Source organism: Erithacus rubecula (genome assembly GCF_903797595.1).
Source record: "Erithacus rubecula genome assembly, chromosome: 21".
Classification (NCBI taxonomy): Eukaryota; Metazoa; Chordata; class Aves; order Passeriformes; family Muscicapidae; genus Erithacus; species Erithacus rubecula.
Window position 1 is genome coordinate 9,397,813 of NC_136673.1, and position 27,069 is coordinate 9,424,881.

Consider the following 27,069-nt stretch of genomic DNA (forward strand, 5'->3'; position numbering starts at 1 on the left):
CCAAACCCTTTCCTGTGTCACCTGCTCCGGGTGACCCTGTTTTGGCAGGGAGCTGGACTGGACAATCTCCAGAAATCCCTTCCAACCCCAGCTATTCAGTGATTCAGTGATTCAGTGATTCAGTGATTCATTGACAGCCGCTCGTTGGACACAAAAGTGGCTCCGCGGCGTCATTTCCAGTCAGCGCCTCTTATCAGCCGCCCGCAGGTGTCTTTGGGAAGTGTGTGCAATCAGGAAACCGTGGCTGGGCAGCGCAGCGCTTCCCACACCTCCCAGGCCCTGGCACACTCAGGGGACACGGCACAGGACAACCTTTGGCAGGACTCGGGGAGGTCCCGGAGCCGCGCCCGGCACGGGCGGCTGCCCCCGCTGTGCGAGAGCGCAGGTGTGTTTGCGGGGAGCAAATCCCATCCTGCTGATAAGGCTCCTACCTTTGCACTCCCGAGCCACAACAGAGCGTTTGCACCCTCTTCAAACGACACCTGCAAATTATACCGCTGGAAATAGCTTTTATTGCCCGTGCCGGGTGCCCAACTGGGCTGCGTGCCCCGCGGCGCTCTGGGGAGGAGGCAGCTCCGAGCCTTTCACCTTAAATAACTCGGGGTGATGTGAGGCTCACGCATGACCTGCCGTAGCCCCTGAGGCACAGCTCCATCACGCCCCATCTGCCTCCAGCCCTGGCCGGCCCGCAGCGGGTGCCCGGGGCTGAGGATAAAGAGCGGGGCAGCGGGCAGAGACATTTCCCCGCCTCTGGTGACTCATGGCTCAGGCACGTCCAGAGCCAACAATGTGCCTTTGTACTCGGAGATCTCAATGGATTTCTCTTTCGTGGTCTTGTCTGGTTGGCTTTTGAGCCTGTGTAAAGCCCATAAATCCTGAAAGAATGAATCCCACACAGTTTTGCTGCACCTGGCGCAAAGAAAACGCCTCCCTTTGTGGACATTGAACCTGACATCTGCTAGTTTTACTGCATGCCCGCCTGCCTTTAGAACAAAACAATAAATCCAACCATTATTCATCCCCTCCCCTGCCAGTCAGGATTTGAGAAGCTTCTATCATTTCTGTCAAGTGCTCCGAGCCTGGGCTGAGTCAGTGCAAGTGTCGAGGGCTGGGCAGTGAGACTTGGCGGGCGCTGCCCTGGAGCTGATCCCCTGCTCCGCTGTGCTGGCGGCCGCGGGGAGCCCGGCAGAGTGCCCGCTGCTCGTGCTACGAGGCTCCCGGGAATCCCGCTCGTGCTTTGGCACAACAGGGAATGCTCGATTACAAAACGCAGGTGCGATGATGACGGGCCAGCACGGGGAGGCTGTGATGCGAAGTGCCAAAGTCCGGGGCACACACAGAGCCAATGTGGTTGCAGGGCTGCAGGAGGATGTGGCAGATCCAGCACGGCAGGAGCTGAGGAACAGCCCCAAGTACAGCCAGGGGATGAGGGGAAGGGACAGAGCAGGGCCCAGCACGACTCTGTGATTTCATCTTAAACTCAGATCATCTGCACAGCTCCCACTCCAGTGTGTGTCCATCACCCACCTCGTAACAGCACAAAGGGAGAAGGAAGAAGCAATAGGGGAAAATATTCCTTTATAACTGGGATTCTCTAACAAATTTGGCTTTGTACCTCACGATGCTGATTTAAAACCAGGACACATGGAATGGTTCCAGGATAAAGGATAAAGGATGAAGATCATCTTTCTGGGCACCAGGCTCTCCAGGCGCCAGTGGTGCCACAAGGCTGTGCAGTGGGTGATAAGGGATTAAAGGTGATTGCTGTCATCTGTCACACAGCTGAGGTGAATATGGCACATCCCACCTCACTGTGGTGGTGGCACATGGAGAATATCCCCAAAAGGGGAAGATGAAGAAATGGAGGCTGAGACATCCCAGGGCTGAAGAAAAATCACTCAAATGACAGAGCTGTCCAGCCTGTTTCTCTTTGTGCTGAGGGGCTGCAGTTACCACATTTATCAGAAGATGAACATGCAGGTGACTGTCAGCATGGGAGATAAGGAGAAAATTGCAGCTGGGAGTTCAAGCCAGGGCTGCTCCCTTTGGCAATTCACTCAAACAGGCCCGTGGGAGAGAAAGTGGTTTATCAGAATTCATTCATTGCCTTCTGCCCTCCTGGGGACTTGCTGTGTTTTGGAGCTGGTCTGTTTTCCCTGGGGGGATTACCAGGCCTTTAACCTCCTTGGATTTCTCCAGGGCCCTGTTTCTGTGTCTGGGAGGGTGCTCAGGGATTAGCCTTCCTCCCAGGAAGAGGCACAATCCCTAATGCGCTCTAAATTCCTTAGCACCCCATGCTCACTAAGCCACAGATGCTGCTGGAACCTGAATCACTCTGAGCTATCCCTGTCCTATCCCCATGACTGGATTTGTGTATCTCAGATAGTCCCTTGTGTAAATTATCAGGATTTTTTCTTTCCTCCCCTTTTAGCTGCACCTGGGCTCTTGTTCCTCTGGGGTGCTGCTCCTGTGTGCTCAGCTGCTGCCATTCAGAGGTGCCCAGTGCTGCAGGTCCCTCACCTGCACCACAGGTTCATCACACACCATTTTCCTTACAGCATCTGCCAAGTGCCATTTCCTGGGTTTATAAACTCAGACAGAACAACAACAACAACAACAACAACAAAACAAATGAGAAAAAAACAGCTTTCCCAGAAAGGTCTCTTTTTATTAATCATACATTTGTGTACTCAAAGCCTGGTTATCCCCCACAAAGCAGCAGAGCCCCAGAGAAACCTGAGGCAGCAGAGATGCAGAGGGCTCCTGAGTCAGGCAGGGTTGGCCCCATGCCTGGCCAGCAGCAGGAGCCAGAAACCCCAGTGAGAGTGTTGGGCTCACTGGAACCTCCTCCTCACTTTTCCAAGGAGCCAGCCTGCTGCTCCAGTGCCCACTGAGACCTTGGAGGTCACAGTCTTTGTTTTCAAAACTCTCCATCAACCTCAAGACCATTTTGGCCTCAAACCAGTATGCCCCAGGCTGGGCTCTCCAAGCCCAGGGCTCCTGGGCCCAGCATTTCCAGCTCCTTCTGCCCCTGCTGTGCTTCAGCTTCCTGCTGGGATGGGAGAGCCACGAGGGCTCGGGGAGCTCGGACGTGCTGGGCAGGTCCATGTGCACCACAGTGCCCTGCACTCCAGCTGGGTTTGGGAAAGGAGCAGGACACTGTCAGCTCCCTCTGGACTCCACAGAGAGCAGAGGCAGAATCAGCAGAGTGGTTTATCTCCACAAGGTTTGTCAACTGATCAACTCTGCTGAAGTGGTCTGGGGCTCCCCACTTTCTTTTTCTCATCTGGGTGAAAGAAACTTGCTCAATCATCTCAGAGTGTAGAGGCTTTACTGGACATAACCTATCCTTCTCCACATTTACCAGACCCATTTCACTGTTTGCTTTTCTCCTTGCTACTCAGGCACTAAGTTTTCTTTTCAGAAAGCTGCTGCTGTCCCCTCAGTCTGCAGAAGCAAAGGGAACGGGAAATGAAAAAATGAAAACTGGTGCCTGAACTCCGAGGGGAAAAGGATCCCAAAAGGGCACTGGCTCCCAGCCCTTGAGAGCTGAGGTTGTGTTGTTGTTTGGTATCACAGCTGAAATCACCCCGGTTCCAGGAATAGTGTTATTAGAGAACAACAGGAAACACACAGCAGAAAAGCTACAGCCAATTCAGCACATTTGGTTCTGACTCCAGCCTGGTTCCCTGGGATGGGGAACACCAAACCTGCTCAGTTCCTTCAGCCACCCCCACCTGAACCCCCAGCAAAGTCAGGCCTGAGCACAGGGGCACAGCAGGGAGCAGGATCCCTGCTCAGGGGCCTCACCTGGCTGTGTTTATCTCAGGTTTTTAGGGCATTCCAAAGGGAAGGGCAAAGATCCCTGTCCTTGAATTCCCAGCTCTGCCCCAGTTCCACCTTTACAGCACCTTGTAGGTGGGTCTGTATTACTACAATGGAGAATTAGCACTAAAAACACAAATTAGGAACTAATTATCTCATAACCCCCCACTTCTCACTCGAGATTTTGAATCCACCCAAGGTGCATCTGAGCTTGTCCTGAGCCAGAGACCAGAGCACAGTGGCAGTGACCAGTCCACAGCCTCAGCAGCAGCTCAGTCACCAGGTGAGGAACATTCCCCAGGTACAACCCAACACATCCCTGCAGACCCTGGGAGGAGAGTGGGGAAACAAGGCAGGGGCTGTGCCTAAGGGAGGGGCTGTAGAGATGGGAAAAAGCACAGCTGGGGCCACCCCAGGACATGGGACCAGCACCTGGGATATGGGACCAGGACATGGGGACATGGGACATGGGACCAACACTAGGGGACATGGGACCAGCACGTGGCTCCACCAGGTGCTTGGGGGTCTCTCAGCTCAGCAGTGCAGGTGGAGAGGCTCCTCCTGCTAAAGATTTATGGGGCACTCCTGCTGTGATTGTCACCAGGCCATTGGGATGCTGAGATAAGAAAGGCTGGAATGTCTAATGAACTGAGTCATTATCCCCATTCTCGGAATCAAGGGCAACAACGTGTGATGGGCCTTATCTGTCCTTAACTGTGTCACTTTTTTATGGATACTCTAAAAACAATACAATACTGTGAAAAAATTGTTAGGTTGCATTAGTTCTTTAATATTTACTAAACATTTATGGAAAAAAGCAATGTAGTTTCTCTTCAGACAGATTCTTTACATTTAATGTCCACAATGTTTATTCCTTTCAGTCTTTACATTTCTCACACTGGCAGTAAATTGGGCTGAAGTTATTTCTGGACCAAAGCTGCTGCTGGTTCCTGGTGCTCTGACAGATCATGCACTGCCCCAGCAAGAGGTTATCTACCATTAACTGTGCCAATGACACAGCAGGATCACCTGGGAATAGCAATGATCCCAACAGGGTCATGGCCATTAAACCACCCATTTACTCCCTCAGCTCCCACAGAGGAGATCAGTAACAGGCTGTAACAGCTTCCAGTTGACTTTGGCTTGTGTTTCCAGAATGAGAATTAAAAAACACTTCCATGGAAGATGCAGAAAGCCAGGGATAGGCTGTGGTCAGTGGTACAAAATGCAGGATCACAGAGTCTTTACAGATGATGTGGAAAATGGTATCACCACTCGATAGCCCTTGGGAGGACACTGGGATCCTCGGGAAGGGCTGTCCCTAGCTCCAGGGACTGGCACAGCAAAACCCAGAGCACAGAGCAGCTCAGCTCGACCTGAGCTGAGCTTTACCTGAGCCCAGGTAATGGGCAGTGGGGCCCAGTTCCCCAGGAAGGAGGACATGGCCCAGCACATCCCTGCTGGAGGGTTCTGAGAGCAGGTGCCAACTGGAAGGATTTTCTCACTCATACAGCAACATAACTTGTCCTGGACTAAGACATTAATAATAGCCAAGTGTGAGTCCAGCTGGCTTGTGAGGAGCTGCATGTTCACACTCAGACCAAGGGAGCAGAGTGAGCCCTGCCACTCCAGCTCCAGTGGGATTAAGAATGGGGTGGGATTAAGGAGACGCTCCCATTCCCAGATCCTGCCAGGCTGGCTGCTTATAACAGCATTTTCCATTCCTTCAGCCAAGCCCCCTTGTGCTGCTGAGGGTGCAGAGCAGCAGAGCCTGGGAACAGAACAGGAACAGGCACAGGTCAGCACGGCAGGAGCTGTTTGTGGGGTGGATCCGTGCCAGGATCCCGCGCGCTGCTCACGCAGCCGGACACATCCAGCCCACACCTCCTGCACACAGCAACCCCCAGAGCTGGGACAGGCCTGGGGTGAGGACAGGGCAGCACACGGACACACCACTGGAAGCAGGAACCCTGTGCTGAGCTCCAGGCTGAGGAATGAAGAATAAATTCCTTCCTGGAGTTTCCTGCACAGAGGCTGAGCCCTTCCACTGCCTCTGGTGGCTCCAGAGGTGGGAGCAGGTGGGATCCCACAGCAGAGTCACACAGGAAGGATGAGCTGTCTGGAAAGGATTTTTCTGCTTTTGTTTTTTTAACACAGGAAGGGATTATCTGGGAGTTTGTGTTTCCCACCCCAGGCCTGGAGGTCAGCTGCAAAGGGAAGCTGGTGGCTGCAGCATGAGCAGAGGTTAAAAAAGCTTTATCTGTTTCTACCTATATTTCTACAACACATGGATAACTTGAATTTTCTTCCTTTTCCTTCCCAGCCAAACAAGAGGAAAAGAGAAAAGCCTCTCAGAAAGTGAAACATCCACAGGGTCTGTGATTCCCCAGGCCTCTCCAGCCCAGTGAACATCCCCTGCAGGCACCAGAGAACATCCTCAGGGCCACTCCCAGCCCCAGAGCCAGGCTGAGCAGCAGGGCTGGGACAGTCAGGCCTTCCTGGAGGTGACACTGCCAGCCCAGGCCATAGCACATTTATTACATTTAACAGGTGTGATAACACCTTTACCCAGCCAAGGGCTGGGGGTCACATCCAACACCACTCCAGCACAAACCCCCACCTGTGGCTGGTGAACAGCCAGGGCTGGCACCCAATTCAGCATCTGGGCTTAACCTGCTTCTCCTCAGGTGTCCCCACTGTCCTGCCCTCTAAAGCAGCTCCAGAGCCAGAGCAGCAGCAGTTCCTGGGTGGAACAGGGCAGTGGGGATGGAGCTGCTCCCTGCTCACCCAGCCCAGCACACGGAACTGCCGGTGGCACAGGGCAGAACTGGTTCAGACACACCCCAGAGCAGGTGCTGGGACTGCAGGAACAGGCAGGAGGGGAATGAGGACTGCCTGTGTGCCCAGCAGCCATGGGCAGGGCACTGAGGGAGCCCCAGAACCTCCAGGGATGCTGCAGGGGCACAGGGCCTTGGGCTGTCCTGGCTGGGACCATGCTGGACTCATCCTTTACAGCCTGCTCTGACTGAGCAAGTTCCAGGCTCTATTTTCACTTCTGAAATTTAAATAATGACAATTTTTATTTGCCTCTGCTGACCCCCTTCTTTCCCAGCAGCCACCTGAAAAACCCCACCAGTGAGAAGGGGGAATAAAAGTGTTTTCCTGTCACCAGTGGTTAACTCCAAGCACACTGCCACACACAGGACATCAAACATCACAACTCTATTCCAGTCACAGCTCTGAGAGAATTTCATCTCTTTAGGTAAATGAATGCTACAAAGGAAAAAATATGTTCATGTTATAAACACCACAAGCTATGAGGAATATAGATCTTTGGAGGGAAATGCATTCATCAGTTGTCATATCCCATAAACTGCACCAGGAGAACAGTCCATAGTCCACTCCAACACAGAAATTACTGTAAAATCTACCTTCTACTTTGCACCCCAAGTACTACAAGTGGTCAGTGAGGATATACAACAGTTCTACAGAGAAATCACTCAAGTGGATACATAAATGGGCCCTTTGGGGGTTAAATAGGATTTTCAATAGTTCCACAATGCTACATTCATGCTACCAAGTTCACTGAATTGGGATTTGAGAAAGGAAGAACAGTTTGCCTGTCTCCAATTAGGAGGTGAAAGGGTCAGAAAGGGAGAGAGTTTTGTGTCAGCATTTCAATCCTCCCACAACCATTTCCTTCTCCAGATAACATGACTTTGTGCTTTCATTGCACCTCTGGCTCCCACCACTCACTGCAGAGCTGGTGGAAGCTCCAATGTTAAACAGTAATTGGCATAAATCTGGGGCTCTTTTTCTTTTATTTCTGACATTTTTTCCCAAAAGCTACAGACTGGTGCCTGCTCTCCCCTTCACTGTAAGTCTGGCAAACCTGACTGAGTCCAGGGATGAGATGTGGCTACCAAAGTTCCCAGCCTGGGGGAGGCAACAGCCCACACCTCTCTGGGTGGCTTTCAGTGACTTTATCTCTCTCCATCTATTCCTCTCCTTGCTGTATGTACATTATTCCTTCAAAAGTTTTGCTATAAAACTGCTCTAAATGTAAAGAGTTCAGCAGTTCTAGCCAGGGGCCTGCTCCCCAAAATCACAACCACAGGTATGGCACAGGGGAAGGAGGACTCTACAGATCAGAACACCAAGTTCTCTTTGTAAGCAGTTAAAAGAAGATTTGTACATGTATTTTCCTTCACTTCACAATCAACAAAATTGAGATACCAGGAAAATAAGGTAATTCTTCCCTGTTATTTCCTTTGCTTGTAAAAGAAATAACTTGTGTAACCTCCCAGAATTGCCAGTGACCTACACAGACTCTAAGTAGTATCTGTCCTCTGAAAGGACAGCAGAATGTGAAATAAGCCCCATCCCCAAAATCGAAAAAGCACCCCCTTTACCAAACCAAACAAAAATAAATAGATTCCAAAAGATACCATTAAATATCAAGTACAGACCTGGGCTCTCAGGCTGCTCTGACAGAGCTCAGGGTTTTCTCTGTCCTACACAGGAAGGGGCTGAGCAGCTCAGACCAAGAAACAGGTCAGGGGAAAAGGGGTGGGTTATGCACAAACAACTGGCAATCAAGTGAACAGAGAAGAGTCAAACTCATGCTCCAAGCCTGTGCTGTGCCACTCCAGAAGCATTTCTCCCAAATGCCTCAGTGCTTGGCCCCCTCAGAGGGGTCTCCACACAGGAAGAGAGCTCCTCTCCCAACACACAGCAAAACACTGGCATGAACAATTAATTACCATGGCTATTAATTTCTAATTCATTTTTATACCAAAGCGAGTCTGGCGGAGGCTTCCCAGCCAGGTCCCGTGTTTCTAACCTAAAGTATTTCAGCAAAACTAAAGTTCCATAGTTTTGCAAGCAGCAAAATAGAAAGTAATGAACTTGTGGCTAACTGGAGGAGAACTATACATTCGTGAGAGCATGTACAGGTAGTGCAGCACAGCTACTCTGAAAGGAACCAAACCAATGCAGCAGACATGCAGGGTCTGCTAACTTATGTTAAAACCATGTTTGCTGGTGATTAAATATGTCTACAGAAGATATATTACCATTCTGAATATATTTTCAAGCAGACCAAAAATACCTCATCTATTGGTTATGGTGTGTTATTTTTAACTAATTAAATATCAGGAGGGATTTTACCCCTCCCTCGCTATAAAAATTGCACTTATTTTCTATTAAACAAAACAAACAAAAAAGAAGATTTCAGTTCCATATCCCAGTATATATTCACATGGAAAAGGGATGATCTTGCTCTAAGCTTGCAGGAGTAGGTGTAGCAGTCCTTGCTCTCCAGGACTCCCAGCACAGAAAGTCCCACCAGGACAAGCCCCTGCTCCCTCTGTGCTCTGGTGACTTCTTCACTGTAGTGCATGGGTTAACTGGGTTTGTGTATTTTTTTTGTAAGAAAACCTGAGCTTCAAAAGTCTTTAAAAGGACCTGGAATCAAATCTGGCCCATTCTGACCCAAAACAGCTCAGTTCTGCCAGGAACTCCATCCTGTCCTGGTTTCACACAGCTCCTCCTGAGCCCCCATGGCTCGGACCGAGGCCAGCGAGGTGTCACTGTCACCCCCTCCCCTCCAGTCTCTCCTGGCCCAGGACTCTTCTCCTCCCGAGGCTCCTCCTTCCCTCCCTTTAGCACTGCTGCCTCCTGTAGGGCTGTGAAGGGCTCCCTGTGCCAATAAAAAAGTCTCTCTGCAATAAAGCATGACTTCTTGGACACTGGTGATGAGCTTCCTCTTGCAAGGTCTTCTCCAGCTCATAAAATGTCATCGTAATCCAAGAGCTTGGAGTGCTGGCGGGTCTTCCAGAGGCGGTAAAGGCGGAAGTCAAAGTAAGTCTCAATCATTTGCTTACCTAGGAGTGAAACAGGCAGAGGGGTCACACCCTGAAAGGAGCACAGGGAGAGGGGACAGAACACAGCAGCACAACCCCCAGCCTGGCTGTGGGCAGGGCAAACCCTGACACTGAGCACGTGGAGGGGCCCGTGAGAACCAAACGTCTTTTTAGATCTTCTCAACCATGAACAGCTCCCTGTAATCCCCTGGCAGGGTTTGTCCCCAGGGGCAGGAACTGAGCACAAAGTCTGTCTCCAGACTTTGACCTCTCTGCACTGAATGCTGAGGGGAGCTGGGGGCTGGAGAGATCAGCCTGTGTGAGGTACAGGGACTTCAGAGGCTGTAAACCAAGAGTTAACTCCCTGTGAAGAAACACTAGAAATAATTAACATTGAAAACTCAAATTGAAAAATGCAAGTTTTTTTAAAATGACCAGGCCATCCCTGTCCTGCTCCTGTCTGTGCTCCCAGCAATGAGCTCCCAGCACACACCAGTGCCAGCTGTGCCCCCCACCCCTCTGACTGCAGGGGGTCTCACAGGCGGCCAGGAGCTGCATTTGAAAACACAAGGGCAAACAACCCTGCACTGAGACAGGGCTCCAAGAGGGGATTTTCACTTGTGAGGCCTGATTAAGATTAGTTTTAGATGACTTTGCAAAGGATTACAAGGGTACACTCTTAGTATGTCCCAGACTGATCAAGGGGATAAATTCAGACGTGTTCTTCAGCTCAGCTGCTTTAATGCCTGCACACAGAACACACTGCTGGCCTGTGAGCTGCCCACAAAACCAGGAATTTCCCTGCAAGCTGCTCCTGGACACATCTGAGTGTGTTTGCTCTGGGACCTGTGCAGGCACAGCTGAACTGATCACACAGAGAACTGAACAGCCTGGCCCAGGGGAGGTGTCCCTGCCCATGGAGGGGCTGGAACTGGGTGATCCTTAAGGTCCTTTCCACCCAAACCAATCTGTGACTCTGGGATTCTGTGAATTCTGCACAGCTGAGCACCAATGTGCTCAACTCCTGCACATTCCTGAGGGTGAAGGGAGGTAAGAAAAACCCAGCAATGCTGAGCTCAGAGCTGGGGGCAGCAGAGAAGTGCCTACAGCTGAACCCTGCATGGTTTTATCTGCCAAGAACTACAGCAGAGATAAAAAACCACAGGCAAATTCAGAATCTGTCACTTGTGAAACTGCATTGTGGATTACTGACATTGACCAGCAAACAGGAAAAATCCTGTAGCTTCTTGAAATATCTGAGTCCAGGAAAAAAAAAAAGGGGAAGCAGACTGAGCTGCAGAATGGCTCTGATGGGCCATATCCCAGCTGCTCATTCACACAACTCACTTGGTGCCAGTGGTTTGAGCTCTGGAGAAGAGACCCCAGCACACCTGGCAACAGAAAAGGTTCTGCTCCATGTGCATTTCCCCCCCAGAGTCCTCATGCCCCAATAATGATGGATTCTCCTAACTCAGCCTGGAAAGCTTTGCCTTGCCAGGGTCCTGGGAGAGGCCTCTGCAGCCTCAGGCACAACAAACAGGGCATGTGAAATGTGAACACATGCAGGAGCTGCAAGGGGAAAGCCAGGAGCAGCAGCTGAACCACACAAGCTAAACAAAGACCATGACAGGACTTAAGGGAGTCAAAACTGCTTTTTGATGAAGATGCCCCCTGAAGGAGGCAGATTGGTTAGCAAGTGTGTGTGTGCATTTCTGTACAGGAAATGAATTACCTTGAGCTGATAGTTCAAGTGGAGACTCAAAGGCAACCCTATAAGGATTCATTAAGTTTTTCAGATTCTGAAATAGCTGAAAGGAAAACATATCAGAGTTAACAGTGAAAACAGTGATGACTCCTGAGCACCCAGAACTGCCCATCTTTGTTCTGGAAAACATCCACCCACATCCTTTAAAACATCTCTCTCACCAGTAAATAAATAAACCAAGTACTTTGAACAACTCTTCTCCTCAAAGGTTCCAGTTATTTGCCCTGCACATCACTCATCCCTCCTCCCCTGCCCCACTGTGGGTGGTTCTCCCACTCACAGCTCCCATGGCTGGCACAGCAGCACCTTCCCACCCAGCAGAGGCAGGTTTAGAGCTCCCAGTGTGACTCTGGCCTCCCTGAGCCCAGCAGACATTCCAGGGGTGACCCACAGGCTCCTACCTTCTCCCCATTGGGGTTTCCAAGAACATAGCAGCCCATGATGTGGATGATATTTGGTTCAGGATTGACTTTACTCATCAGCCGGCTCAACCTCTTCCAGAAGCTGGAAAAAACAGAACACATCATTAAAAAAACCCAAAAAAACTCTCCTCACAGGCAAGATTAATGCCAAGGATGTGGGCACACAGGACTCACAGAGGGCCCAGGGTTTGCAGCCTGGGCAGGAAACTGCTCAGGAAGAACCACTGGATCTCAGACAAGAAAAAACAGGGTGAGAGCCAGGGCCTGAGGAGCAGGTCCAAGTCATGTGGCAGACAAGGAGGGGCAGCCCATGGAGCCAAGGGAGCTCCAAGGTGAGGAGAAAGGAGCAAAGTCCCCCAGGAGTGCTTCTGCAGTGACAGTTTTACCAAGCATCCCCTCCAGCTTCCTCTCCCCCATTTCTATCAACAATTGCCCTTTCTGAACACGAGGGCTCTCAGTGCACTGGTTCATTTCCAGGGCATGAAATCAGCAGGGAACAGCTGGAGAGATTGTTCTGAGTGAGACAACACAGCCCAGCCATGTCAGTCTGTGCTTGGTGCTGCTCACAGTCACCCCCACTGTAGTGACCAGGCACACTTGGTGCCTGAGGGATGTGAAACACAATCCCCTTCCCTGGGCAGAGGGTTGGAGAAGATTTCTGGGAGGCTCTAAAGCCCAGAAATTCCTCCATGGATGTTCCAACCAGACTGCAGCTCAGCTTTCCTCAGCACTGCCTCCCAGGAACACACAAGCTGGATGGAGACATTCACTTCCAAGCTCCCAAACTTTCAGCTGTGTGTTTACAGCTGTCTGCAGATCCCTGATTTATCAGCCTGGGAGCAGCTATGCCTGGGATGTGCTCAGAATTGTGGATGTGCACACGTGCTGGAGAATTCTACAGCCAGTGTTTGTGCCAGGGCATGAGATTGCTGAGCAGATGTTGATTTTAATACTCAGTTCTCATGCCAACAAAAAGTTGTGTAGGAGCAGGTTGGTGTACATCCTCTCCCCCACAGCCAGGCACTGTTAGCCAAGTAAGTTTGAGCCAGCACAAGTGAGTAGGCAGCAAAACAGGCAAAGCTTTACTCTCTGCAAGGAGCAGCAAAATTGCTCAGCACTCCCAGCTGAAGGCTGGCATGTTAGTGAAAAGCCTCCTCAATAACAGGCTGGACTTTGAGCAGGCTATGCAGAGACAAATTCCATTTCCCCTTGGCCAGTGTCAGCTGTGGGGGAACTCTGGATTTCTGCCATAGTCACCAGCTTAGCAATGGCATCACAGCACCAGAGGCTTGGGGTGCATGTTCTCACTTCTGGTCAGCAAAGCTGTTTTCAGTACAAGAAATATCCTGTTTTTCCTCCTCCTCTGACAGTCTTTATCCACACAGACACAAACAGACAGAAGTATAAATCTCCTGGTGACAGGGCTGCAGCACCCCAGGGACAAGCTCAGCTCTGCCACCTTTGCTGTCACCCCTGAATGAGCTGAGAGCTGCTATTCAGTGCCTCCTCAGCCTCCTCACCCCCTGACCAAGCCACCCCAGCTCCCTTCACTTCTCCTGCTCCACCATGAGCTGCAAACATAGAGCAAACCCAGCAGGAAAATGCCATGCAAGCCCAGAACACAACACAGCCACTCACAGGATCAGATCTTCCTCCTTCTCCACTTTGGCGAAAGTGGCGACTTTGTTCTTTAGCAAGTATAAGTGCCCAGGGCCTCCCTGCAAGAGACAGAGGGACAGATGGAAACCCCTGTGCACAGGCCCCCAGGAAACAACCCCTGGATGTGTTTCCTGTCCTGCCCAGCCATTCCCAGAAGTGCCACAAGGGAGCAGGGCAGCCCTGCACTGCAGCACGCTCAGGAACATCCACACATGGGCAGTGTGCTGGGGGCTGCATTCCCTGGGTTTTGCTGCTCTGTGCCCACATCACTCTGTAAGGGCACAATAATAGATTAAAAACACCCTTGTGGGTGGTTGGAGAGTAACAGGGAAGACAAGAAAGTCCCTGTCACTTGGGGATGCTGGGGGTGGGCAGAAGAGAAGCTGAGCACAGCAGGGACAGCAGGCAAGGGCTGCACTGCAGAGGAACTGGACCTGGGCACAGGAGGCATGAACAGATTGACACAACACCAGGAACATTAAAAGTCAAAATGTCCAGGCCAGTGTGCAGCAAAGCTGCTCCTCTGAGCACTGGGCACATGGAGGGAGTTGAGTCAGGTCACCTCCCTCACTTCTCAAGGCACAGCTGCCCAGAAGTCCACAACTGACCACCAAGAGGAACAGGAAACTTGGAAGGAAATCCCCAGCAACCCCCAAATCCAGCAGGGCCTGGACCTGCCCCAGCCACAGCTCCACCCTTATCCTGCATCCTCTGGCCCAGCTGAGCCATCTGCCAGACACACCATTGTCACTGTCACACTGAAGCTGAATGGAAACCATAACTATGACACTGCAAGGGCTTGTTCTTGTCTCTGGAACCCTTTCTAGGTCAGTGCTGTTTGTCTGAGGTTCCTTGAGAGAATCAGTTCAGCTCTTGACTCAGCTTCACTAAATCAGATTTGACTTCCTGCTGTCACAGCAACTTGAGACTGCTCCACGTCTGGGAAATGGGAAGTGAAATCTGTGCCTTGGCAGTGACTTTAATGCAAGCTGACTTTGGAATATTGGTTCCTCTATGTCATTTCCCCTATAGAAAAAGACAAATTTGTAACAAATCACCCGAGTGTTTAACAGCTTTCATGTACCTGGCAAAATATCAGCATCTTCCAGATTTTGCATCCTTTCCGATAAATGTTGAGTTTCTTCTCTATTTCCTCTGGGGGGAAGAAAAATGGGAAAGATGAACCATGGACAAAGCTCGAAATTAATCTTATTTCTTTGAGGGCAGGAAGATGAGCTGGCAGGGGTGCTCAGTGCATGCCAAAGGTGCTGTGGGGAGCAGGAAATGTCAGCAGTGACAGGGCAGAGAAGGGATGGAACAGCCAGACACTGCCCTGTAGTGAGCACAGCTCCAGAGCAGCCCCAGCCCTCCTGGCCCTCTATCACTGCTCCCCTCCCTACCACAGGCACAATGAACAGCCCCCTGCTGCCCTGGGCCTCAGTTTCCCTGCCATAAACCACGAGTTTAGCACAGAAAACAGCCACAGAAGGGAATGTTTATTACAGCAGCACATCCAAAAGCAGCTGATTGACTGGCAGGGGTCACTGGGGTGACAAAAACACCTCTGTGAGTGGCAGCTGAAGCACAGGGCAGCTGAGTGACTTAAATATTGATGATTACATTTGCAATAGGTAGAGATAAAAGGAAGTAACACCGACATACCCAGGATGTCATCAAAGGTGGCGTGTTCATGGTCCTGGAAACCAAGACAGAGCAGATATAAAGGTTCACTGTCACTCCAGCAGCTCCCTAATAACCACACAACCCCACTCCAAGGATGCTTTAACAGCACATTTACACCAACTGATGGCTGCTGGTCACAGCAGCAGTAACCCTCACCCTAAATCATATTTCAGCACAGAAGCTGAAGACTGAACAGTCCATGAAGATCAAATCCACCTGAAGGCTTGAAGCTGAATGTGCAGACACATCCAAAGCACAGACTGTCCCTCACAAGCAGCCAACACCAGTAATGCCAATTTGGCCCATGTTCTGCAGCCACTCTCTGGCTTTACCCTGTCCAAGCTGGCTGACCAACAGCTGCACTCCCAGCACAGCTGCCTCTGCCACAGCAGGGTCATCAGGACAATTGAACAGCCCTCCAAGGAACAGAGGCAAGAGCAGCCAGGCTAAGGCCAGCAGCACTGCCTGATGCACACTGACTTGTTGGGCTCTCAGTCCCACCTTCCCTTCCAAATTCAGTGATTAGGAAAAAGATCCCCATGACTCCTCAGTGCTGTTTCAGACACCTGCTCAGGCCAGACTGCCAGTGAAAAGCAGAATTCAATTAATGACTGAAGGGATGTCCCACTGCACATGGGGTGATGGGGCTGGTGGCTCACTGCTGAGCTCTGAGGTGCTGCTTATCCCAGGGATGAGCAAAAGGAGGAGCCCTAAGCCTGGCAATGCCTGCCCTGCCTTCCCTTGAAAATCCTCCCATGCAGTTGGCTGGGCTGCAGAGCCCAGAGCCCATGTGTGCCATTTCCACCCACCTGACTGCTCCACCTAGACCTGAGCCCCCACAAAGCTGGGTTCAGCACACCCCCAAGCTCCTTCCTGACAGCTTTTCCAAATCACATCAGCATTTTGGAGTCACCCTAACAGGAACTAGGGAAATGGAGAAGTCTCTGTATGACTCCTGCTCTCACCCACAGCAGAAGTGATTTACTTACATAGAGGATGGGGATGATGGAGGGGTCGTCCCTGCGGATAATTGTTGGGACATATTCTGCTTTGGGCACCTTGGAAGAAATGAGCTGCAAAGGGGAAAAAGGGTGCAAAGCATGAGGAGAAGGCAGTAGAGTCTGGACAGAAGCACAAAGGCCACAGAACAATGGCCTGTACTGCTGTTCTCTGGTGTTACTCCAGGCAGCAGCCAATCCAGACCATCCACATCACAACGGGAATTTTCCAGCCCAGAGCACCCCTGGCCTGCCAAGTGCCCCGAGTGTCACCATCTCCTTGACCCCCACACATGAGCACACAGCTCTGCCCTCAGGCTGCACTGGGCCCAGAACAGTCAGGAAAGGGGAGACTGGGGTGCACAGAGGATGGAGCAGCTCGTGCCCCACCATGGTTGGCTGTATCCCAGCAAGGATCACTCCTGCAGAACCCCCTTTTGGCTGCAGGGAGTGTTCAGTGTCTGGTGGGACCTGCACAGGGTCCAGCCAAGGGCTGGCACTGCACCAGGCACAGCAGGCACAGGCCTGTATGTGTCAGATAGTGCCTGGCAGCTCTGGCTGAAGCCTCAGCTGGCTCCAGCAGCACCAGAGCTCTGAACTGTTGTAATTCCAGGCCCCTCAGTTGCTTGCTGCAGGAGCAGAGCTGGCAGTGGTGCTCAGGTCTCTATTTTCAGGGTTAACAAACCTTAGGCTGACTTGGTTCTGTGTTGGTGTCAGTCCTGCTCTGATTTGGACTACAGATTCCTCCTTCTAGTTTTCTTTCAACACAGTACCCCAGCAATAACACATCCAAACCCATGTCATGTCTTGGTTCAACTCTGAGTGTCCCTCACAGACACCTGAGGCACTGCCTATACAACAGACTTCCCATGAAGATCCTGAACTCAGCAGCACTGAGAGGACAGGCAGAGCATAAGCTGGAAACTCTCACCATTATTTTTGGTGGAATAAAGTCTTCTCCGTCACATGCCATGGCTTCAAGTTCCTTTTCTGCTTCCCAGTTCAAGTCAAAGTCACCATCCAGAGTCCCACAGGAATCCTGAAGGTCATGGCCTGCCAGAACACAGGGAGCATTCATTACAAGGGCAGAACAGCTTTCCCCAGTCTACCCTGCCTTGGCAGCTTCCTCATAGGAGGTGCCACGACACTCGTGCCCTCTTGTCACCCACAGAGTGACAGACACCACTCTGGGGCTGGTGAATTCAAACAGACAAACATGTAACAAATGAAGAGTGCACAGAGAGCTCACACCACGTGTCACAGAGCTTCATCACTCTTGCAGTCACCAAGCTTGGTTTTCAAATGCTAAATCACAACAGTCACCCTTGTCACTCCAGAAATGGGGAAGGAGACAGAACACAGACAGACTCTACACTTCAGCACTGCCAGGCTGGTAAGCAAAAGTCCAAAGACTTCAAAGCTGGTCTCCTTGTAGTAATTACTTCTCTGACTACATCTTTTGAGGGATTAAAAAGAAAATCTGCCTTGTTGGTCAGCCTGATCCTGGCAGAGAAGTCTTAGAGCGTGCGTGAGGACAGCTGCAACAAACACAGTCATATTGCAACAGTAGACTTGAACTTGCTCTTCAAATCGACCTTACCTGTGGGCCTTCAATGCCTCCTGGGGAAAAAAACATCTGGAAGGAATATAATTGACCATAAAAGGTTAAAAACAGAGATGGTGGCTGGACTGAGGAAAGAGAACCGAGGTGCCACTGTTTGTGCCTTTGGGGATGTCCACGTGTCGCTGGGCAGTGTCTGGAGCCTGTGTGAACCATGGCTTCTCCATGGCTTATCCATGGCTTCTCCATGGCTTTTCCATGGCTTTTCCATCCACCTCTGGGTAGCTGAGGAAGCAGGGAGGAGTCAGACTGCCAAACAACATGGTCATGTTTTGAACCTGGCCTTTCATACAACTTCCCCTACAAGCTGGCTCTTCTACACCTAGCAGGGCCAGATCTCGTGCTTACCTGGCAGATCAGGTCATTTCATTAGTGAAATTCCCTTCAACATGGGCAAACTCATATCCACCAAGCTCCTGCCTACAGGCTTGCAATAAAATCTGTGTAAAACAGCCATTGCCTTTATAAGAATACAGTGGGAAGATGCTGGCATTCCTTCCTGTAAATGAACACAACAGCATCTGAGACCCCTCAAGCAGAACACGGCAGCATTACTGGGGATTCCCAGAGGGATTCCTGGCAGCCCAAATGAAGATCAGATTGACCCAAGCTATCACCTGTGCAGGAAATCAAAGCTCCATCTCATCACTGTGTTCTTGAGCTATTCCAGGCTAGGAAAGAGCTCAGAAGGGGCTCCTGCATGGGAAGCCATGTTAGCCCCACTATGGTAAAGGCAGCCTTGGACTGGTGAGCTTCCAGAGAGGTTGCTTTGGTGCCAAGAGGATAAGGGATGATGGCAACAGAGGGCTGTAAGAGAGCTGTACCACTGGGCACCCTTTGGCAACTGCTCAATAACCTGAGGTTGGATGAGTGGTCCTCTACAAATAAATACAGGTACATACAGATGAACAGGTACATACACCTGGAGCGTTACCTGCTCCGATCTCAGGAAACTAAAAAAGGATCACAGACAGGACAGAAGGGCACAGAGGAGTTACTCCAGTGGGACTCCAGTCAGCAGCTGCTGGAGGATTTGCCCACAGGAGGAAGCTCAAAGGACTCAGAACTCACTTTCTCGAGAGTCATGGAAGGGATCAGCTTTGATGGGAGTCGGGTCACTCCAGGACCTGCTGAAGCTCCTCTCACGCCGTTCGGCAAATGCTAAAGGATAAAACCAGAGCACGACATTAACAGATCCCAAAGCACCTCTGCTGCTGCCAGCAAACAAATCATCCAGCAGATTGCCACCAAAGCCACACATCACAGACTCCCCTGGGCTGGTCCTTCCACTTGCCAAACGTGAGTCCTTTCCACACAGCAGAGACAAAGTGCCCACTTGTGCACGGATGGGACATGGAACACAGAAAAAGGACAACACTTGATGGTCTCTCCTTAAATGCACACAGCTCAAACCTCAATTCAACCAAGGCCAGTCCAGTGTGCCAGTGTAAGTGCTCAGACTCCAAGGCCTCACAGAGACAGGCACTGCACAGCTAATGACACCTCCATGCTCAGAAGAAGGCTATAGCTCTTCGGTCAGTTCTCCCTTCATGTCCTACTGGCATCCCAGTCAGACTTGGACCAAACAGCACAGAGGGGATGTCTCTGGAAAGCTCATGCTTTCTACATTTTGTTGCAAAAGAGGAAATCCTTCAGCCTCTGTTTGCCTGCCCTCTTGTGAGCACTACTCATAGCTTTTTTTTCCTCCCAAGGAGTGCTGTATTGTTTGCACTGGCACTTCCCAAGCACAATCCAGGGAGCTTGGCTTGGATGGCTGCACTGCAGGCAAATTCCTGGGAACTGGCAACCATCAGTCTGACTTGGCAAGCCCATGTGAGAGCCATTATGCCAGGATTAGCAGCCACTTATGGGCACTAATACCTATTTCTGGTGGCAGACAGAGTGAACAGCAGGGAATTGAGTAACAGCAGCACAGGAATTCACTGTGGATCAGCATCACAAGGGCAGCCTGTCCCTTGCTGAAGTGTGGCAATAGTGGGTGTCTGGGGAGACAAACCACATCTTTGGCTCTTCAGGTGATCTCCATCCTCAGCTTTCAGTTAAAGCCAGTCATTTAGCTACTGTGCACAGAAAGCAAGCTTTAAAACATGACCCAAGAGTTCCTGAGGCAGAGGCATGCCTGAGTTTCAGGGAGGTGAGCCCTGTTCATGTCAGGCAGTGCTAACTCAGATGCCAATGAAGACTCTGGAAAGGGCAAAGCTCTTTGCTGATCACTTCCCACATCACATGAGAAAGGAAAGAATGCAGACTGAACTCAGCAGTGCTTTGCTGTGAGCACTCTGTACATGATGCCTGGCCAGGGGGTGGGAAGAACAAGATGCTTTCTCTTCTGGAGCAATCCTCAGCTCCCAGGAGGAGGTTACACCACTTTCATAGCACTAAGGGAGTTGCCCAACCAAGTTTTGGAGGATTACTGCCTTCCCCAGGGAAAGGGAATTGCCACTTTGTAGGTCTAAGAGGTGATTTCTTCCCCAGTCACTCCCTGATTTGCCCCTTGCTCCAGCCTCTCCTCTGATGCTCTTCTTTCTTCCTTCCACCATCATCTCAGTTCCCACCAGGTAACTCTCCACCAAGTCCTGCCGTGGAGATGGCAGTGGGATGGCGGAGGAGGGGACAGCCAGCAGTCAGTGTGGCACATGGAGCCACAGCTGGTCACAACTGCAAAGAGAGGCCAAGAGCTCTGCTGGACTCCCAGCTTGGCTTCTCCTCAATGGCCTCCACACCAGTGATCCACACAGGAGACAAAGATGCTGCAGCTTTCCTTCCACACCTTGCACCAGGGATGTCCCACAGCCACAGCAGAGGGTCCTTGGGAACAGCCTCCAGGCATCCACATGTCCTGGACACTTGCAACCACCTGGCATTCTTGTTCGTAGGGTAAAATGGCACTAACAGGTCAAATCCTCTCCCCAGCCCAAAGCCAGGTCCTTTCAACCCACACTGGAATGTGACAGAATTCCCACAAAGCCCACAGAGCTCCTGACAGCCACATTTGCAGGTGCTCACTTACTTTGTGCTTTAACCCTTCGGCTCCCCACCATGCGGAGGTGCTTCCGAAAATTCCTGAAAGAAAGGCCAAAGACAACCTTTGAGACACAGAGCAACACCTGGGCCCAGCAGGACTGTGAAAACAGGCAGGAGGAAAATAAAATGGGCAAGATGGCATATTTCCTTCTGGGCATTCCAGAGCTAGAGACCAGGTCCCCATCCTGCAGTGATTTAGTGCTGGGGATGGTGATTGTTGAGTGGGGCTGTTCTGAGATCCCTGGGCTGGTGGTACAGGGCAAGTGGGGTCCCACAGGGCAGCCCCCTGCTCATGGCTGCTTTCCTTTTTCTCTGGTTAAGCTTTACCTGTGCTGTATTTGCTGAGGACACCCACTGCCTGTGCTGGCAGTGTTCTCTCTTTTCTGCTCCCCTCTCTCCAGCAGGAAGATGGGGAGCTCAGGCTCTGCAGACACCATGCTCATGGCTGTGCTCATTCCCAAACACAGCAGCTCCTAAAACTCCTCCTGTGCTGCTGGGAACCATGCAGCCTGTGCTGCTCTCCAGGCAGAGCTAAGGAGGGCCAAAGCAGCTTCTCCCTCCTGGCACAGCAGAGTTCAGTGATGCTGCCTGTCCCCATGGGCCTGCTCTCCCTGTGTGCTGCTCTGGCCTCACAGGCAGGTCCAGAGGGGCTGCAGAGCACACAGCTCCAGGGGAAAGCCCTGGGAGCAGCTACACCCCAGAGTCAGGTCTGTGGGAAACAGAATGTCCTGGCCACTCCTGAGAGGCCATGGCAAAGGGACTCTGTCCAGCCCCTCCCACTGCAAGGGACCAGTGTCTCTGAGTTTCTCACGAGGCAGGAACAGGACAGAACAAACAGGACACCAGAAGAGACAGAGAGAATCAGCATCAAGAGCAGCATCACCTCTCCATGAATTCTACTGCAGCCCCAGGATGACAGAGTGTCCCTGGAGTGGGGGAGCCTCCCTGGATTCCTGTGCCCCCCAACACACAGGGCAAACAGCAGACAACAGACACCACAGCTGGTGAAAGGGGTAAGTCACAAGTTGTCTGGCTCACACACAGGTAAGTGGGGGGAGTAAGGACATGGCACAACCATGCAGATGCTTCAGCAAACTGATTTGACCAAAAGACACTTCCAGCACTAACAAGAAGTTGTTCAGAGAATCTGGGATACATCTGCTCCTGTCAGGAGATCCACACAAACCCAGTCCCCGTGGGAGAACACCCAGGTCACCCCCTGCACTGCCCCTCGTTGGCCTGGGATCCCTTGCTGTCATCAGGCTCCAAATTCAGCAAGAAGCAAAACCAGCAGCTGGGAGCAGCATTACTCCATGCCAAACTTCAGTCTGTGCTTGGGCTATTAATATTTCCCAAAGACTTACTTTGTCTCTGCATGGGTACATGAAGATTCATTGCTGTGGATCAGACAAGTGCCTCTTTAGACACATCCCTGGCCTGGCTCTTTGTACAAAACCCTCTGGGGTCTTACACTGCATTAGATTAAAATCCAAATAAATACAACTTTTTAAGGGAACCAGGGCTGTGCTTTACACAAAAAATCCTTAGACATATGTGCTATGGAAACCTTTATGGTCTGTTGTGAGCCTGAGATCACACCAGGCACTGAGAATCAAAGTTAATTGCCCAAGGCCACTGTCACATGCTTTGGGCTTTTGGCATTTTGGAGTAAAACCCACTTTTCTGTTCAATGCCCAGCTGTCCTCTCCACAGGAGTTTCTTCAGACTCTGGGGGAAGAAGGGTAAAGCAGCTTTTGCCATGGAAGAAGGATGCTCCCAGCTGCCTGGACAGCTTGGGCTCTTCTATTGGAGACCTAAATTCTGTCTCCTAAATACTGCTGAGAGCAGCTACAAGGAGTTATTTAAGGTTAACCACTGCACTAAATACTCACAGAATGTGACAAAGACCTTTTGCTCCATCTATTTTCTTCTAGAAAAAAACAGCACTTTAGAAAACTAGTGCAAGTCTGGGTCTGCATCCTAAATTTGGCCACGTTGTGAACATCAAGATCCTTCTGAGGGCTTCTTGCAGCTGCCTGGCTCCTCAGGCTCCTCTGTGCCTGCCTATCAGCATAACCAGCACTGGCCTTGGAAAAACTGCAACCACTGTGAGCAGTGGGCTCCCCAAACCTGCCCAGCCTTCCTGCCTGGCTCCTGCAACTGCACCCAGGAACCCTGTGGCATCTGATCCCTTGCAAGATCCCTTCACCCAACATGACAAAAAACCAGAATCCCTCCAGTTTCAGCACTGAAATCTCCTTTTCTGAGCAGCTCTCCTCCAGTGTGCCTCATGGTCTGCATGGCCCATGGCACCTCCAGGGTGCCCATCCCAGCCACAGGGGCTGAGGCACTGCAGCCCCACTGCACACCCTGCAGCTCTGCCTGCAGTGGGTCACCACACTCTGCCCAGAATTCTTTTCACTACCCAAACTCCTGGCAGCACCTCTCACACTCCTCTCTCTGGCTACTCCTGCAGTGGGCAAAGCTCTGGGCAGCCCTCACCACACAATGCAGCCTCCCTGGACACCAGGACTGAAGGGGCTGTGTGAGAACAGCTGAACCCTGAAACACCCACACAGGGCTGCACAACAAACCCCCAAAGCCACAGTGGGGCTCTCCTTGCTCTCTGCAGGACAGAGCTGAGCTCTGCCAGCAATCCCTGCCCAGGGCTGTCCTCCCTCCCCTCTGGAACAGGCCAGGCACAGTCATGCTCCCTGCCCTGCCCTTCCCTGCCCTGCCTGCCCAGGTGCACAGCAGGAGAAGGGACACCCTGCACATGGCTCAGGTGACTCCATCTTCTCTCCTGACTATGCAGCCCCACCAAGGGACACTACTGCTCCTGTACTCACAAGCCATTTTCTAAACAAGACCTGCCTCTGCCTAACAAATTCTGATAAATCTCTCTTTTTAAAGATTGGATTTTTATTTATCTTTGTTATTGATGAAAAAACTTCAACACTCTGAAGTTGTTAAAAAAAGATATTGCCTGGCAATTTCTCAGTTAAGAAAACCTGATGTTTTTCTCCCACCTGGGTTTGAACAGTGTTGAAGTGATCATGGCAGTTTTAAACCAATGACACAGATACTGTGTTATCCTTTTTGGTAGGCTGCCACAAGTCTTGGCACATTTAAAAAATAAACCAGTTCTGATTCCTACTGTGAGTCAGTGATGTGCCATAGGAAGCCTGCAGAAGGAAACAAGGCCTCTCTGTAACACCTGGACAAGGAATCAGTCCCCATCCACTTTTATTTCCCTTCTATTATTGAAAAAAAAAGACTTAAAAATAAACTTCTGGTCACTAGAGATGTCAATTTTGCCAAGATCTCAGATTTTTGAGGTGCATTTGAAGGTGGAGCAACGGCAGGTACAGTACTCATCTAACCTCAAATGCCTGCCTGTGGCAGGGGAGTTGGAACTAGATCATATTTTAGATGTCTTAAAATCCAAGCCATTCTGTGATGATCTACAATTCTAAGCTGGAATGGTGAAATTACATCTTTAATTTTTAAAGTATGTATTTTTCTGCCTGAGGCAACAGATCATGTGGAACGCTAAAAGCAACTTGACAGTGTTCTTCCAGAAGATGGAGATGAGCTCTCCTGAGCATCATTCAGCTCCAGCAGAGGCACTGCCAGTGTCCCCAGCATGGCACAGAGGCAGGGACAGCCACAGTCAATGCCCCAGGGCTCAGTTCTGACCCCAGGGCCATGCAGCAGCCCGGGCAGGGGCCCTACCTCTGGATCAGAGCTGCGGAATCGTTCTCTCGTTTCCGTCTCTTCCTCTCTGCGTGGCCCCTGAACGCCCTGGGAAACCATTGTAAGCCATTAACCAAGCCACAGCTCAGCTGGACAGGACAAGGGACACACAGAGGGAAGCTCTCAGCAGACAGCAGAGGCTGAGCTGCCCAGGGGGCTGGGCAGCAGTGGGTCAGGGCACCCAAACCACAGCTCCTCACTCCCTAGGGCTGCTCCTCGAATGTCAGAACGTGGCTCAAAGGAGGAACCACCACCCCTGCCCTGCAGAATGGACCTGGGAGCTGCAGCCACACCCCCTCTGCACACCTGCATCCAGAGGGACAAAGTGTGCCAGCAGCTGAGGGCTGCACTCAGAGGATAAGCATGGTTTGGTGGATCCATGTAGGTGTGCCAGGTGTAGCCACCTAACCTCCTGCCAGCTGACACACAGCCCCTAGCACAGGGAAAGCACAAGTGAATGTGATGGACAGGAGAGGAGAGTTAATCCAGGACACCAACAGACAAGGAAATAAAAAATAAGATTATACTTACGAGATGCTAGAGATTCCAGGAGATGCAGGAAAAAGAAAGAGAAGAGGAATTTATTAGTGCTCAGCCCCAGCCAGTGTTCTGAGGGAATTCTCACTCCAGAAGGAATATTTCTTGTTAGGTAGAAGGAAATTGCTTTTTAAATTAAACATTTCTCAGTAGTGAGACTATTCCTTGACTGAGCTCAGTCCTCCCTGGGGCAGGGCTGACATGTGGCTTGGATGCAAATTGAGCTCCACACAGACCCAGAGAATGTGCAGATGTGCAAGAGCTGAGTGTGGCTGTGAGGCTGCAGCACCACGAGCTCCTGGAGCAGGGAGAGCTGCTCCCAGCACCACAAACACTGCTAAGCTGGTTTGTCACACTCTGCTCCACACTGCACACTCTCACACTGCTGCTCCATGAAGGGAGCAGGCACAGCAGGATGAGAACACTGGAGCAGAGGCCAAGGCACCTGGGGAACCACTCCAGCACTTTGGGGAGGTGCCCAAAGGTGTTTCTGTGTCAATGAGGCAGCACAGAAGCTCCAGAAATGTTAACCAAGGAGCTACATGAACCAAGGGAATTGTGCTCCTCAAGGGTTCTCAGAGCATCACTACCCAAACCAACCCCACACTGGCCTTCAAGCCCTGTAAACCCAGCCATGGGCCATCACCCTGCAACAAGTCTGTCCAGAAAATACAAATTCAGACAGCAAAGGCTGTGTCCAAATGTGCTGCTTTTGCACGTGGTTTGTGGGTCAGATCACAACTGTGAAATACCATTGATTTTTATCAGTCAATATATATTTTTATTTTTTTCTGGAGGATGAAGCTACCCCACTCCTCAACCCCAGATCCAGTCCTCCTTGCATGAATCCTTGGTCTGATCCAGTCTGGGTTGTCCCAAGAGAAATAATCATCCTCTTTCCAGGATTTGGGGAGGGAAAAGCACAAGGGAAAGAAGAAACATCAGAGAAACAAGAGCAGAAAAAGGACACCAGATCAAACAAGAAGAAAACAGAGCCAGAGAGCTGAGGGTGTCCCAAACATTCAAAGAAACACACATGGAAAATGTGACAAGGCTGGGGAAGGGCCTTGGAAAGCAGAACAGCATCTCATTTCCCTCACTGCTTGCCTTGGTTTTCCAGTCAGGTAGGAAATCCTCGAAAGCAGGAAGGCAGCACTGCCTGGCAAGCTGGGTAACCTGGAGACAAGGCTTCCCTTACTCTGCTCAGCCCTTTGAGAGCTGCCTCCTCCAAAAACAGCACCCAGGGGCACCAAAACCTGTGTGGAGTGTGGAGGGAAAGGCCCCTCCTAATGCACAGCCCTTCATCCTCTGCAGGGATTTACTGCCACTTTTTCACACTGCAGGACTACATCTTATCCCAGAGAAGGCACCTCTCTGGAGTGGGGATGCAGGGCAAGCCTGGGATAGCCTTCCCTTGCAGCAGAAGCAGTTGCTGGAGGGTCTCAGCTGGTGATCCACAGGACCCTTGCTCTGCAGAGGCAGCCAGGCCACGGTGTCACAGACAAAAAAAATCAGGGAAGCAGAGAAGAGCAGGGTAACCCAAGGATTTAAAGAAGGTAAAACAAAACAAATGAGAGCAGTAGGAAAGAACTAGGAAGTGGGAAAGAAAATTAACAAGAGACAAATTTCTTTCATTCTTTGTTTCTCATCCCTCAGCAGTGATGCAAACACACAACTCCTGCTCCAGGCTCTCAGCTTGGAGCACATCTGGACTCAGACCCAGAACAGAGGCCACAGCAGTGGTGTCACTTACGCTTGCATAGTTGTAGTAGCAGTGTGGAAACTGAAGAGGTTCTCTTTTGGGAACCAGGTTCGTATGGGGACATCATCTGCAAGAGACAGAGGAAAGCCTGAGCACCCAGCAGGCACAACATCCCCCAGGCAGCCACATTGC

At 51.0% G+C, this 27,069-nt stretch overlaps 1 protein-coding gene across 4 annotated transcripts in view; it reads right to left on the bottom strand.

Annotated features, from left to right (window-relative positions):
• Nucleotides 1–7,032: 7,032 nt before the first annotated feature.
• The window catches only part of NSMF (NMDA receptor synaptonuclear signaling and neuronal migration factor), a 45,153-nt gene continuing 25,116 nt past the window's right edge, over nt 7,033–27,069 (bottom strand). Inside the window, exons 4-15 of one of the 4 annotated variants that reach the window (XM_079324256.1) lie at nt 26,929–27,004; nt 24,618–24,686; nt 20,869–20,921; nt 18,909–18,998; nt 17,148–17,269; nt 16,208–16,291; nt 15,198–15,231; nt 14,620–14,690; nt 13,515–13,594; nt 11,856–11,958; nt 11,422–11,497; nt 7,033–9,710 (exon numbers count right to left, since the gene is read on the bottom strand). In XM_079324256.1, the coding sequence (XP_079180382.1) occupies nt 9,613–9,710; nt 11,422–11,497; nt 11,856–11,958; nt 13,515–13,594; nt 14,620–14,690; nt 15,198–15,231; nt 16,208–16,291; nt 17,148–17,269; nt 18,909–18,998; nt 20,869–20,921; nt 24,618–24,686; nt 26,929–27,004 (956 nt within the window). In that variant the 3' untranslated portion in view covers nt 7,033–9,612. The remainder of the gene's footprint in view (nt 9,711–11,421; nt 11,498–11,855; nt 11,959–13,514; nt 13,595–14,619; nt 14,691–15,197; nt 15,232–16,207; nt 16,292–17,147; nt 17,270–18,908; nt 18,999–20,868; nt 20,922–24,617; nt 24,687–26,928; nt 27,005–27,069) is intronic. The other 3 variants (XM_079324258.1, XM_079324257.1, XM_079324259.1) reach the window with 3 other exon arrangements.